Here is a 15,666-nt window from a genome sequence, read left to right as displayed (position 1 = left end):
GAGGCTCTTAACGTATCAGAAAACACACACAGGGGCAGGTAAAGATTAATGGAAAATGTTAACAGCAGAGTTGGCCTCCTGTGGGGTAGAAAAACAGGAATCAACCGAGGCCACTGCCCCCATAGGTGTTTGCACAGAGGCAAAGCTCTGCCTCCCTGGAGCAATCTTTTTGATGTTCTTAAAAACCCAGCTCCAAGTGGTGCAGGTGTTTGAGCCCAGGGGAGTAATTCAGAGGTGTCACTCACATTTTTATGGATTGGGTAGCTGAGTGAAAGCCTCAGTTTCTCTGCACACCAGGGGGAGGCAGGGCAAACTTCCCTAGATACTGCGCTCGCACAACTGCCTTCCTGTTTACTCCCAAGTTGTCAAATCCTTGGCCTCCCCTGAGCGTGCCACGAAGGAAGCCAAGTACGATGGCTGCTATGTGGATTGCTGGTTTACCAGGAAATGGACCAGGCTTCAACTCATTTCACAGAAGTCATTTCATAGCTGCATTCGGACAGCTACTGCCAAGCTGAGGTGGATTTGAGCTGGTGCCTCACAGATGAAAGGCTCAAATCCTTTTCACAATCCAATCTCCCTCTCTAAATACATCCAAGAGTGCAAGTGTATAAATGGGAGGCGACTCACTTTGTGGGTTTTCTGATAAATAAGTTTGACTGGGACAATGGAAGTAGTAAATAATTAAAAGTCGGTCCGTGTGACTAGGCTGTAGCTATTTGGAGAGGATTTTTAGAGTGCTGAGGGGCATTGGCTATAAAGAGCAAAGGCCACTAATCATAGCTGTATAGCTTAATGTCACAGACAAAAAATACGCCTAAATAGATTGTTTTCTGGCAGAGGCTGATCAGCAAAATACACAGATCTGAGATGAAAGTTAGCAGTGCTAGGGTTAACTGGCTGCATGGCCAGCACCTGTACCTGAGTGAGGTCATGGTCAGCTAAAGAGATGGAGTTCAGGCCACACAAGTAAATGACTGAGAGAAAGCTAGGTTACAAAAACTGAGGGAACTGAGTCTTGGTGTACAAGACTGACACTCCACTCCCTACTGGCTGAGCCTGGGGACAGAAGGCAGGACATGGACCCTCAGAGTGGATGACTAAGTTAACATCTCTTTATCACCTTCTGTCCAAGGTTGTTTTCCACCAGTTTTTGATGCATTGGCCATTCTTGTTCCAAGTAGCCCAAGTGATGGAGTAACCACCATTTTTTGAGGGAGACCAGTACTACACAGGGGCAGATTTTCCTTGTCTTAGTTTTGTCCTGCTACTCCTAGTTATAAACTCATCTATCATACTAAATTCCTCTCCAGCATTGCTATTCACCCACTTGAAACAACTGTAGGTTTATGGCCCCTCTGCGCAGGATGTATATAGAAAACACAACCTCTTCCAAAATCTGCTCACTACTGTTCCTCTCCTTGATTTTTCCTATCCCTTGTAAGCTTACATGAGCAGAAAAGTTACCCTTGCTGGTCATGCATCAGTGAGCTCCAGCACTACTATCCCAAGAGCTTTGAAGGCTGTTTTTCATGGGCTGGTATTGGTACTCAAGTGCCCCAGCAGATGCTGTTTCTTTTCTCCATTCTTAAACACAGCAAGCCTGGTACTCAAAGCCTCTGCAGTGTACTTGTCCTGTGAAGGTGGGTCGGCTGGAAAGGAACTCGGGATAAGGCCATGTTGAGCAGTCTAGGTGCTGACTGCATCAGCCACTTACAGCTGGGTAGTTACTCTTCGTGGAGGCTGGTGGTGTCTGCTCTGGCTCAGTGCCCAGCTTTACCTTTTCCATGTTGGAGGTAGCTTCCAAGACACTTCCACCCCAATAAAATGCAGTCTACTTTATTAACTAATTATATACAGGAAGAGCTCTATTTTCATTTCAAACACGTTGTTTCCAGAACAATGGATTTAAAAACAAAGTCATGGTCCCCTGTAACCAACCCTGTGATACAGCTGGAACCAGCTATAGCTCAACTAAAAGGCACTACCCCCAATTGTTTCCTAAAGGCACTTAGATAAAAAAAAGCAACAAAAGACAGTTTATTTGCAACAGAATTCAGAGCCTAGGAGTTGAGTGAACACTAATTCATCCAAGGTCACAATCAGGAGGCACAGTCTGAAAACAACATACTTGCATACAGCTCATCATACATTATCTTTAAGCTTGTTAAATAAATGTATTGTTTAAGAACAATTATTAGTCATTGGAGGGAGGCTTTCCTCCAATAGAAGTCTAGTGTCAGCATCAGGTCTGCCTCAAACACTCCTGCAAAAGATTCCAGGCAGGAAAAGGGGTGTTACTAGAAGGTGCTCTAGAGAGGTTGGCAAATCAACCAGCCTGGGCCAGGAACACAGGGATGTTAGGACTGATGTACCATGTGGAGACTGTAACCCAGTGAGGGATGTGGCTCTGTCAGTTTATTTTATAAACGCATCACTAGATTGTCAATTTACATTTAACCACAAAGGGTAAAACCTGGCCATGGACTGAAGGCTCATGAGAAGCCCACAGAGATAATAGGGGCACACTCATTAAGTGAGCCTCAAGGCTAAGACATGGCCCTGGCCACTCTTAGCAAACTTATGAAATACAATGATTCAGGCTAGTAAAGTCTATGGACATTGTGAGACAGCAGGGTCTCATCAAGCAGAGAAAGCATGCTGCAACCAGGGTCGAGTAGAGAGGCACAATTCATGTATGGGGGATGGGGAAGAGTAGTTTTAAATTGTACTTGTTACCGATGTGCCCCTCTCTTCCTCTCCCAGCCTTGGGCTGACTAGCATCAGAATATACTTCATGCACTTGAACCAGTGCCAACCCCTCTAGTGAAGTTACTTAAACTTCAGGGCATGGAGCCATTAACAGCTAGGAGGCAGAAAGGGAGTGTGGGGGGGGGGGGGCGCTAAGTGCTATGACAGGAGAAAATTGTTTGAAGTACATTAGGAGGCTTTTTCCTTCCATGATGCAGCTGGTACAGGCCACTGCTGGAGAGAGGACATCAGTCCGGCTGGAACTTTGCTACACTATTGTACCCTACCTAGTTTTCACTGTACATTAGTTACTCCTCAGGAAGCCACTCCTTCCACATCACCTTAGATATTTATTTGGGTCTGGAAAACACCAGGATTGTAAAGGGAAGAACCTGCACTGCCAGGCATGGAAGAATGGAGCCAGGAGTCTTCCTTATCAACAATATACAGAGATCACATCAAGAACCCGAGCAGTCATTTCACACCACACAGCTGCTTAGGACAGGAGATGTGGTGTAAAATAACCAGTTAAGCTGCAAGGGGATTTAAGGAGGCAGAACAGCATTTCTCCCATCAGAATCAGGCCAGCACACTCAGCTAACAGCCCACCTCCTACCCAGAAAACCAAGAAATCTTTAAAAAAAGTGGTCAGGAACTCAGCTTTACATCTCATCTCTAGCACCTTAGCAACACAGAATTCCCTAGTTCCACAGTTCAGCTGTGACTCAGAGGGAAGACCACCAACTATTGAATCAACCCTGCTGCCCACAGGGATCTCACAGAAGGACCTGAACCCTGCCTTGTTCGTGAGATCTATTGGGCTCCTAGCACGAGGGGCCTGGCTGGAGGGTGGGAAGCTCTCCAGTGGCTGCTGCCCAGCTCTGACATTGGAAGTGGTTGCTCCAGCACAGCCATTTTGAGAAGTTCCAGTTTGGTGATTACGATAAAGAAGAGTCCTCAGGGTTGGAACTCCTTTTACTGACCCTACAGTCTCTTATCCCCCAACCCTCATCTAAGAGGAGCAAGTTTTAAGGCTGCTATATCCTCCCTACACAAGTTTGGTTCTTTACCTGCCAGCCCAGCCAAGGAATATCCTCTACAGAAATGTCACTCTTTAATAGCTTTCTTCGTGTCACTTGGTTTAACCGGAAAGAAAAAAGAAAAATCACAATATTGTAAACAGTCAGAACAATAGAGCCAGCTGCTGACAATTTGCATTGAATGACAAATCTGAGTCTAACAGTACATGGCTGCAAAATCGAGATGAAATCAACAGGGATTCAATGGTTTATTTAAAGTCTCTTTCTGCTACTTAAAAATGCAATTGCATGATCAGTAAGCCAAAGTGGCCAGTTTGAAATGTTCCTGCTGTTCAGAGCTGAGCAGAACAAGAATACAGCAGAAAACCAGCAACATTAAACAGACTTGAAAGCGGCCCCAAGTCTGGCCCAGATACAATATGCCCACTGGAGTTAATAAGAATGGTGCACGCTTCTCGGAGCAGACCTGAGCCCACTAGGCCTCTGGTGATTTACCAGCAGCACTCTAATTTTGTGGACAGAAGTTTCTACAAACTGTCCCAGAGGGTTTTGCTGGCCCAGAGATCAGTCACATCCCCGCCTCCCTCCCCCAGGCATTAAGTACAGAATTTTTTAGAAAATTAAAATAGCCATTGTCTCATACTGGCTCCTTTATCAACCATTCATAAAACCCCCAGATCTGAGCATTTATTCTTTAAAAATAAAATGCTTTAAAAGGACAGTTCAATAATCTTGTAAATATCTACTTGCTACGTAATTTCAATCAGGGAAAATCTACAAATACAACATAAATCGTGGTCAAGGGTGGCTCTGGTGTGACCTCAAGAGCTGGTCCATCTAGCATGGGTGCCAGGCTGCTTGGTGGGAAATCTCCAACACCAGGAATCCCTGTGAGCTGCCCAGGCATTGTCCTGACTAGGACATTGGTGGTAAAACATACACCATGAAAATCAGTGTATCTTGCGTCTCAGTCAGCCGGGGAATGATCCTCATCCTCTTGGTGACTGCAGTTAGAGCGAGTGAAGGGGCAGAGAGAGGCTCTCGCTCTGTGTCCAGCATTAATGGCAGTGCTCCGTGATATCCACAACAACTGCCTTTTTCCAGCTGAAGAGGAAGTAGCCAGTGCCTGCGCCTGCTGCCACAGCTATGCAGAGGTATGCATTGTAGGTCATGAAGATCAGCATGAGGAAGTAACTGACCACCACTTGTATGATGTGCAGCACTGTCTGCAGGAGATGAGGGAAGCTCAGCATCTGTTGTCTGAGGAATCAGAAAAATATGACCAGTCAGTGAACAAGAGTCACAGGATGGGAAATGCAGGGTCCCCGCAGACAGAAAATAACCCATGGGCTGGGAATGCCAAATTACATAACATAAGCCTGGCCGTACTGTGTCAGACCATAGGTCCAACCACCCCAGTATCCTGCCTACCGACAGTGACCAATGCCAGGTGCCCCAGAGGGAGTGAACCTAACAGGTAATGATCAAGTGATCTCTCTCCTGCCATCCATCTCCACCCTCTGACAAACAGAGACTAGAGACACCATTCCTCACCCATCCTGGCTAATAGCCATTAATGGACTTAACCTCCATGAATTTATCCAGTTCTCTTTTAAACCCGGTTATAGTCCTAGCCTTCACAACCTCCTCCGGCAAGGAGTTCCACAGGTTGTCTGTGTGCTGTGTGAAGAACTTCTTTTTATTTGTTTTAAACCTGCTGCCCATTAATTTCATTTGGTGGCCCCTAGTTCTTATATTATGGGAGCAAGTAAATAACTTTTTTCTTATCCACTTTCTCCACACCACTCATGATTTTATATACCTTTATCATAGCCCCCCTTAGTCTCCTCTTTTCCAAGCTGAAAAGTCCTAGCCTCTTTAATCTCTCCTCATACGGGACCCGTTCCAAACCCCTAATCATTTTAGTTGCCTTTCTCTGAACCTTTTCTAATGCCAGTATATCTTTTTTGAGATGAGATCACATCTGTACGCAGTATTCAAGATGTGGGTGCACCATGGATTTATGTAAGGGCAATAAAATATTCTCCGCCTTATTCTCTATTCTTTTTTTAATAATTCCTAACATCCTGTTGACTTTTTGACTGCCACTGCACACTGTGTGGATGTCTTCAGAGAACTATCCACGATGACTCCAAGATCTTTTTCCTGATTAGCTGTAGCTAAATTAGCCCCCCATCATATTGTATGTATATTTGGGATTACTTTACATTTAACCACATTAAATTTCATTTGCCATTTTGTTGCCCAATCACTTAGGTTTTTTGAGATCTTTTTGAAGGTGGCCATCAAACACCAAGAGAGATGGGATAGTAAAGGGCAGAGATCTCCTGTCATGTGTATTTGTCACAGATGACTAGAATGTCCTCCATGAAGCTGGGTGCTTTGTAATAAAACCAGTTATTCCTGGATAAGGAATAATGAGGTTCACAGAGTGATCACAGCTGCTAAGGTTTGAGGGTCAAAATCATTCCAGCTCATTTTACTACCTGGCCCTCATTGCCAGCCACACAGGGCAGCTTGTCTGCAAACAGAGGCCTTGACCACTCGTGGGCACAGAAAGATCCTTTGGTGCCTTATGTAAGAATAGGCAGAGTCTAGTGTCCTGGCCAAATTAAAATGTGGAAACAGCACACCTCCCTACGAGCTTCCCCTGCTTTTATTTCGTAAAAAGGGCCTCATGTGGCTGATGCAGAGTAGCTGTTGCATTCCCTTCCCTCCAAAAAAGGGAGCTGCAGGTTCCTGTATTTATAGTTCATTCTTTAGGCTCCTTCAGGATGAAGCGTGTACAAGCATGAAGTTAGTCTTCTGCAGTAAAACTATTTGAGCTGCCTAGAATATGCTATGTTTCAGTCTTTGTGTTTTCTGCTGAGATGAGCAGGGTTTGTGTTAGAAGGAAAGTGAATTCTTACCCAACTGTTTTGTGCGTCTCCATCAAAGTGGTGCCGTTTGGTCCCGGGACAGGCATGGAGTTGTAGCGAATGCTGACCTGTGATTTACGGAGCAGACTCTCCCGGGCTATTTTGAGGCCCTCATAAAACATGGCTAGGAAGAATACTGCGACAAAAGCACCAGCCATTTCTGATAGACAGGAAAGGACAGAACAAGGTTACGGTCTCTGCACAGGATGAGCCATCTGCTTCAAGCACACAGAGAAAAGCACCTAACAATCCAACAAACAGCTCCCACCGCACCGGCCACAGGGAGTGCGATGTCCAACCCCATAAAGCGAAACTCTCAACCACATTTGCTAAGGCTTGTGCAACACTCAAATAGTGACACGGAAGTCATCCCATCACCTTCAGCCTCTGTGCCCCAATTTCCAACCTGTTAACCATCTTGCCCTGGACACTCTAGGAACCTATGACCTCATGGGGTGGGGTCATTCAGACAAGACTGACCAGTAGCAAGCCTTTGGTTTGGCCTGGGGTGAGCAACAAGTCAGCCGCTTTGCTAAAATAGCTTTACTAACCTCCAGGTGTATTGATCACCAGTCCAGAAAACAGCAGCGGCACGTTCTTGTAGCTGAAGTGGAAAGTCATGTCCTGGCCAAGACAGAAAAATCATTTAAAACCTCAGCAAGATGTGTAAGCGCCAAGGGAGGGAGATAGAGCTTCACAGAGCACACAGATGAGTCCTAAGGAAGTTAAATGGAAGGACTGTGTTACAATATAACTAGAGTTAACCTTGGAGGCAGTTCATTCTGGTCAGTAACTAAGTACATAGTTGAAGTAACATTCTACCACAAACCTAGTGTAGCACTGCGGTCTGTGTTTCTGCTAGGTATTGCTGTGCACACTCCAGTTACAGCTGTAACTAGTTGCTTGTCCATTTGTAACTAACTATTTTAATTGGAAAGTCACTGGATTTTACTCTAAAAATTTCTCCAGCAGCATTTTTATTACTTTGCCTATATGTAAATTTCCATCAATGGATTTTTTTTTGTCAGTTTGTGTGTGCACGGTGATTAACATTTATCCATAAAAATCTAACCCTTCCTATAAAACTTAAATAAAGGGCTTATTGTTTTGTTAATTTCTTTTTAAAAAGTGATCCCACGTACATTGTTAAGGTGTGCCCAGTGTGTTGTCTGAAGATGCACAGTTCTGTGGCGATGCACCTTCCTCCCCCCCCAGTGTTAAAAAGATCTGTGAATCTTACTGGCAGATGTCTTCAGGTTATAAAAAGATGACAATGTAAATTAAAGACAGAACAGAGAGAAGATGCTTCTTCTTCAGGCAACTAACAGAAGTTACTAGATCACAGGCCCTGGTTTTCATGGGGGACTTCAATCACCCCGATATCTGCTGGGAGAGCAATACAGCAATGCACAGACAATCCAGGAAGTTTTTGGAAATTGTAGGGGACAATTTTCTGGTGCAAGTGCTGGAGGAAACAACTAGGGGCAGAGCTCTTCTTGACCAGCTGCTCACAAACGGAAAAATTAGTAGGGGAAGTGAAAGTGGATGGGAACCTGGGAGGCAGTGACCATGAGATGGTCAAGTTCAGGATCCTGACACAAGGAAGAAAGGAGAGCAGCAGAATATGGACTCTGGACTTCAGAAAAGGAGACTTTTCTGCTGATGGGCAGGATCCCCTGGGAGAACAACATGACAGGGAAAGGAGTCCAGGAGAGCTGGCTGTATTTTAAAGAATCTTTATTGAGGTTGCAGGAACAAAACCATCCTAATGTGCAGAAAGAATAGTATATATGGCAGGCGACCAGCCTGGCTTAACAGTGAAATCCTTGCACACAACACAAACACAAAAAAGAAGCTTACAAGAAGTGGAAGATTGGACAAATGACTAGGTAGGAGTATAGAAATATTGCTCAGGCGTGCAGGACTGAAATCAGGAAGGCCAAATCACACTGGAGTTGCAGCTAGCAAGGGGATATGATAGAAGAGTATATAAAATCATGAGTGATGTGGAGAAAGTGGATAAGGAAAAGTTATTTACTTATTCCCATAATACAAGAACTAGTGGTCATCAAATGAAATTAATAGGCAGCAGGTTTAAAACAAATAAAAGGAAGTTCTTCTTCACGCAGCACACAGTCAACTTGTGGAACTCCTTACCTGAGGAGGTTGTGAAGGCTAGGACTATAACAGAGTTTAAAAGAGAACTGGATAAATTCATGGTGGTTAAGTCCATTAATGGCTATTAGCCAGGACGGGTAAGGAACGGTATCCCTAGCCTCTGTCTGACAGAGGATGGAGATGGATGGCAGGAGAGAGATCACTTGATCATTGCCTGTTAGGTTCACTCCCTCTGGGGCACCCTGGCATTGGCCACTGTCGGCCGACAGGATACTGGGCTAGATGGACCTTTGGTCTGACCCGGTACGGCCTTTCTTATGTTCTTATGTTAAGAGTAACAAAAAGGGTTTCTACAGGTATGTTAGCAACAAGAAAGTGGTCAAGGAAAGTATGGGCCCCTTATTGAATGGGGGAGGAAACCTGGTGACAAAGAATGGAAAAGCTAATGTATTCAATGCTTTTTTTGCCTCCATCTTCACAAACAAGGCCAGTTCCGAGACTACTGCACTGTGCAGTACAGTATGGGGAGGAGGTGACCAGGCCTCTGTGGATAAAGAAATGGTTCAGGACTATTTAGAAAAGCTGGATGAGCACAAGTCCATGGGGCTGGATGCACTGCATCTGAGGGTGCTAAAGGAGGTGGTGGATGTGATTGCAGAGCCACTGGCCATTATCTTTGAAAACTTATGGTAATCGGGGGAGGTTCAGGGTGACTGGAAAAAGGCTAATGTAGTGCCCATCTTTAAAAAAGGGAAGGACGACAACCAAGGGAACTACAGTCCCTTTAGCCTCACCTCAGTCCCTAGAAAAATCATGGAGCAGGAATCAATTTTGAAGCACTGAGAGGAGAGGAAGGTGATCAGGAATAGTCAACATGGATTCACCAAGGGAAAGTCATGCCTAACCAACCTGCTTGCCTTCTATGATGAGATAACTGGCTGTGTGGAATGGGGAAAGCGGTGGACGTGTTATTCCTTGACTTTAGCAAAGCTTTTGATACAGTCTCCCACAGTATTCTTGCCAGCAAGTTAAAGAAGTACGGGCTGGACTATATGGTGGATAGAAAGCTGGCTAGATCATCAGGCTCAACAGGTAGTGATCAATGGCTCCATGTCTAGTTGGCAGCTGGTATGAAGAGGAGTGCCCCAAAGGTCGGTCCTGGGGCCGGTTTTGTTCAATATCTTCGTTAATGATCTGGAGAATGGCGTGGATTACACCCTGAGCAAGTTTGCAGATGACACTAAACTGGGAGGAGTGTTAGATACCCTGGAGGATAGAGATAGGATACAGAGGGACCTAGACAAATTGGAGGATTGGGCCAAAAGAAATCTGATGGCATTCAATGGACAAATGCTGAGTCCTGCACTTAGGGCAGAAGAATCCCATGCATTGCTACAGACTAGGGACCGAGTGGCTAGGCAGCAATTCTGCAGAAAAGGGCCTAGAAGCTGGATATGAGTCAACAGTGGCCCCCTGTTGCCAAGAAAGTTAACAGCATTTTGGGTTGTATAAGTAGAGGCATTGCCAGCAGATAGAGGGATGTGATCATTCCCCTCTATTCTGCATTGGTGAAGCCTCATCTGGAGTACTGTGTCCAGTTTTGGGCCCTGCACTACAAGAAGCATGTGGAAAAATTGGAAAGAGTCCAGCAGAGGACAACAAAAATGATTAGGAGGCTGGAGCACTTGACTTATGAGGAGAGGCTGAGGGAACTGGGATTATTTAGTCTGCAGAAGAGAAGAATGAGGGGGAATTTGATAGCTGCTTTCAACTACCTGAAAGGGGGTTCCAAAGAGGATGGATCTAGACTGTTCTCAGTGGTAGCAGATGACAGAACAAGGATTAATGGTCTCAGGTTGCAGTGGGGGAGGTTTAGATTGGATATCAGGAAAAACATTTTCACTAGGAGGGTGGTGAAGCACTGGAATAGATTACCTAGGGAGGTGGTAGAATCTCCTTCCTTAGAGGTTTTTAAGGTCAGGCTTGACAAAGCCCTGACTGGGATGATTTAGTTGGGAATTGGTCCTTGTAAAGGTGCATGACTCACCCCTGTGGCACCTCCTGCTGGTTGCTTCTGGGAATTAGCTTGTCCAGCCTCCGGAGCACCCTGTGCAGGCCGGTGTCCTGCTTGTAGCTGGCCCCCGTGTCCCTCCCAGACCTGGGTGCCTCTTTACCCTGGGGCTGCCCCCTGGCAATACCCCCACCACTCTCTATGGGTCTCCCTTCTCTGGGAAACCTCCAACCCTCTAATCCCCACCTTGCCTCAGTCTGGGCTACTGCCAGTCATCACCAAGCCTCCGCTCCCTTGGGCAGACTGCAGTGTAAAAGCCAGTCATCATAGGCAAGAGGGTTCAGACCTGCTGCCTTCCTCTGCCTCCCAGTACCTCTATGGGCCTTGGACCAGGCCCTGCACCCTTGGGAGTTGCCAGCCTGGAGCTACCCTGCTCCTGTGGCTCTCCCCAGCCCTGCTTCACTTCCAGTACCCTTACTACAGGCAGCCTGGAGAAAGACTCCTTCTGGGAGTCTGGCTCACAGCCTTTTATACAGGCCAGCTGTGGCCTGATTGGGGCGTGGCCCAACTGCAGCTGCTCTGCCAATCAGCCCAGCTTTTCTCCTGCCCCAGCCCTCTGCCAGGGCTATTTTAAGCCCTTCCGGGCAGGAGCGGGGGACCACCCCACTACAGTCCTGCTTTGAGCAGGGGCATGGACTAGATGACCTCCTGAGGTCCCTTCACACACTCTATAAGTATTGATGAGAGAGCTTCGCAGAAGAGAGTCCTGACTCCACCAGTATAACAGAAATGCAGGGTGGGTGTCTGGGCTGGTACCAGCAGGATTCAGGAAGCTGTAATAGCAAGGAGGGAAGTCACCCATCTCACTTCACATGGCAAACCAGACAGCAGCAAATGCTAAGTGAGTGGAATGGCCCCTCTCTCCAGTGGGCCACAGTATGCAGGGTCCATTTAATCATAGAATATCAGGATTGGATGGGACCTCAGGAGGTCATCTAGTCCAACCCCCTGCTCAAAGCAGGACTAATCCCCAGACAGATTTTTACCCCAGTTCCCTAAATGGTCCTCTCAAGGATTGAACTCACAACCCTGGGTTTAAGGAGGCTAATGCTCAAACCACTGAGCTATCCCTTCCCCCTTATAGGAGCAGCATCTGCAGTGGCTGCCACATAACATTTAGTATGAAAATGGGTGCAAAGACACCAACTCTCAGTCCTAGGGGGAGGAACTGAAAGAGAAAAAGCAGCACAAATACCAGAAAGCTAGTGGAGCCAGTCAGTAAGGTATTTCCACCTGTAGTGAGAGGAGAACAATGGAGACAGCCAGCCAGGGGGATTAGAGGGAAAGTTTCTGTCTACCTCTGCTGGCAAGAGGGCACTGTGACAGTGCCACCCATAAGGCTTTATGGAAATATGCTTATATAACATAACTAGAATGTGTTTTCTGCTACATATGCCATGTAACATATCTCTGTAAAGGTCATGATCTACTGAATCTATTAATCCTATTTGTATGCACGTGTCATTTTTGTACTCAAAGTTATGAATATTGGCTGCATACTTTTTTGATTCTAAGTAGTCTGTAGTGAAGCAGTTGGTCGGCTTCCTGAGAAAAGACTATTCTCAGTAAGTGCCTCATGAAGAAACACTTAAGCCAACAATGAACTTGGAAATACCAGTCCACATCTGGACTTTCCCAGGAATGTGGCTTGGCTGGTAAGGAACTCAGTCATGCACGGACATGTGACTTGCCCAGGTGACTCCAATACTCCATTTTGTAGCTGGACTTTGCATAGGAGAGAGGAGGGGGTCTCCACCCACAAGAGAAAGTCTATTTAAGCCCGGGGAGGCCCCTCCATTTTGTCTTCAGCTGGCTAAAGAGAGAGCCTCTCCACCCCCAAAGATACCTGAAAGAAAATTGGAACAAAGGACAGTGACTGCAAGGGGTGTGAGTGATTACTGGACCCAGACTAAAAGGAGATTAGTCTGTAAAAGGAAGGTTTCAGAGTAGCAGCCGTGTTAGTCTGTATCCGCAAAAAGAACAGGAGTACTTGTGGCACCTTAGAGACTAACAAATTTATTAGAGCATAAGCTTTCGAAGAAGTGGGCTGTAGCCCACGAAAGCTTATGCTCTAATAAATTTGTTAGTCTCTAAGGTGCCACAAGTACTCCTGTTCTTTTTGTAAAAGGAAGCTTACTGGTGAGATTATCTGTATTCAGTTTGATTAGACATAATTTGCATGTTTTATTTTATTTTGCTTGGTGACTTACTTTGTTCTGTCTGTTACTACTTGGAACCACTTAAATCCTACTTTCTGTATTTAATAAAATCACTTTTTACTTATTAATCAACTCAGAGTATGTGTTAATACCTGGGTGGGCAAACAACTGTGCATATCTCTCTATCGGTGTTATAGAGAGTGAACAATTTGAGTTTACCCTGCGTAAGCTTTATACAGGGTAAAATGGATTTATTTGGGTTTAGACCCCATTGGGAATTGGGCATCTGAGTGTTAAAGACAAGAACACCTCTGTTAGCTGCTTCCAGGAAAGCCTACAGCTGTTAGGGGACATGATTCAGACCTGGGTCTGGGTTTGCAGCAGGCTAGTGAGTCTGGTTCAAACCAGGCAGGGCACTGAAGTCCTAGCTGACAGGGCAGGAAAGCAGGGGCAGAAGTAGTCTTGGCACATCAGGTGGCATCTCCCAAGAGGGTTTCTGTGATCCAACCCGTCACAGGCTCCTATGCCCTCTCCCAATCAGTAGAGCAGGGGTGGGCAAACCACAGCCTGTGGAACCATCCTGCCCGGCCCCTGAGCTCTCGGCTGGGGAGGCTCCCCCCAGCCCCTCCTCCACCTTCCCCCCTCCCCCAGAGTCACGCTGCTATGCGGGCAGCACTCTGTGGGGTGGGGCAGTGTGTCAAGGGGGTGGGGGGCGGGGCCGTGGTGTTGGATAAGGGGCAGGGAGTTGGGGGGGGCAGTCAGCGGACAGGGAGTGGGGGGGTTGGATGGCAGTGGGGTCCGGGGGGGGGGTGTGATTACGGTTGGGGGTGCTTCGGGAGGGGGTGGTCAGGGGACCAGGAGTGAGGGGGGTTGGATGGTTTGGGAGTTCTGAGGGGGGCAGTCAGGGGGCGGGAAGTGGGAGGAGGTCTGATAGGGGGCAGAGCCAGGCTGTTTGGGGAGGCACAGCCTTCACTACCCGGCCCTCCATACAATTTTGCAACCCCAATGTGGGCCTCGGGCCAAAAAGTTTGCCCACCCCTACAGTAGAGGAAACAACATGGTGATTGACACACAAACTGGCACCCACCAAGATACTGTACATTCAGCCTGGCACTGTCCTGCACTCAGGGCATGGGGATGAGTTAAGGAATGGGGTTGGGCTTGGTTACTTTGATTCAGTCATAACTTAGATCCTTCTCTCATTTATTACAGTGAATGTTCTTCACAGAGCTGGTTAATGTTTTTGCTAAGAGCTCAGGTGAAGAGTTCTATTCCAGGAGTTCTCAAATGGGGGTCAGGACCCCTCAGGGGGTCACGAGGTTATTACATGGCGGGGTCGCGAGCTGTCAGCCCCCAATCCCAACTTTGCATTCAGCATTTATAATGGTGTTAAATATATAAAAGTGTTTTTAATTCATAAAGGGGGTCACACTCAGAGGCTTGCTATATGAAAGGGGTCACCAATATAAAAGTTTGAGAACCACTGTTCTATTAATTTCCTTTTGTCTATAGGAGAATCCCAGTAAGGAAAGATCACATGTTCTTTGGTCCAAATGACTCTGAGCAGCTATCCCAGCAAATGCCTAGAGAGGCCCTTCCAGAAACACTCAGGCTTTCATGCATGTCTTCTGCTCACAAAAGGTGGGGTGCCAAGCATGCAGGCTACCTGGCTTTCTGCAAGGGAAGCACAGTTTGCAATAAAATGAGCCCAACTCTTGAACACATTTCATATGACCGAATATCCTCTGGGGAAACTGCCCTTCTTGCCTCTCCCAGCTCAGACACACAAACCAAGGCAGGACAGATTTTCATTTATGTTAGCAGCTGCCACTGAAGACAGAACAGCACATTTGGGGCAAGCAGCAATATTAGAGGATTTAAAGAATCCTTGTAGAGAAACACCCCTCAGGAAGTGAGCTCAGTAACTGGGTGGATGGATTTAGTACTACTAAGTCATGTCCTCCCTGCAGCTAAACATTAATAAATAAGCATTTTAGAAAACTGATTCTGACTCCTTGCTACAAAGAGCCACCTGTTCAGGGAGGCAAAAGTCTTTGGACTTTGGAAACTGAGCCCAGCTTAAGCTCTGGATGATGTGTACTTTTCTGGACTTCACTTACCATCATCATCATCCCTTCTCCATGATTGTGCCCCGGTGATGTTGTAGGGTGATGATGTTCCGAGGTCGGATGATAATGCTCAGAGGTGGATGCCATGGAGCTGTTTGCATGGTGGCTGGACATCTTTACTGCAGAGTTGTCAATGATGGCACACACAGGACAGTGGGAGCCTTGAAGAAAGATGGAATAATGGACATTAGGGCAAGAGTCACAGGAAACCCTTCCACAAACAGAAGGCAGTTTCTTTGTCCACAAAGAAGAAGTCAGGCCTCCAACAAGCCACACCATGAAAACTGCTGTCCTAGAGATGTGGCTTATGGCTTGGGACATACCATCATCCCTCAAGCTCCGTACACAGAACTCAAAGCAAATGTTGCATTTCCAATGAGGTGTGTGTCCATTAGGTTAATTTCTTTAATATCTTTGCAACTCTCTAGTGGGTGGTAGGCACACAAGGTCACTACCCTG

General features: G+C 46.4%; 1 protein-coding gene across 4 annotated transcripts in view; it reads right to left on the bottom strand.

The window, feature by feature from the left end:
• Positions 1-4,750: 4,750 nt before the first annotated feature.
• The window catches only part of SLC31A1 (solute carrier family 31 member 1), a 65,464-nt gene continuing 54,548 nt past the window's right edge, over positions 4,751-15,666 (bottom strand). For all 4 annotated transcript variants that reach the window (XM_054007190.1, XM_054007188.1, XM_054007191.1 and 1 more), the window contains exons 2-5: positions 15,199-15,368; positions 7,282-7,354; positions 6,722-6,890; positions 4,751-5,051 (exon numbers count right to left, since the gene is read on the bottom strand). In XM_054007190.1, the coding sequence (XP_053863165.1) occupies positions 4,850-5,051; positions 6,722-6,890; positions 7,282-7,354; positions 15,199-15,321 (567 nt within the window). In that variant the 5' untranslated portion in view covers positions 15,322-15,368 and the 3' untranslated portion in view covers positions 4,751-4,849. The remainder of the gene's footprint in view (positions 5,052-6,721; positions 6,891-7,281; positions 7,355-15,198; positions 15,369-15,666) is intronic.

The sequence above is a fragment of the Malaclemys terrapin genome, chromosome 17, assembly GCF_027887155.1.
Source record: "Malaclemys terrapin pileata isolate rMalTer1 chromosome 17, rMalTer1.hap1, whole genome shotgun sequence".
In the NCBI taxonomy this organism is placed as follows: Eukaryota; Metazoa; Chordata; order Testudines; family Emydidae; genus Malaclemys; species Malaclemys terrapin.
Note: the sequence above shows the minus strand (reverse complement) of the source record. Positions and strands in the feature narration are given on the sequence as shown.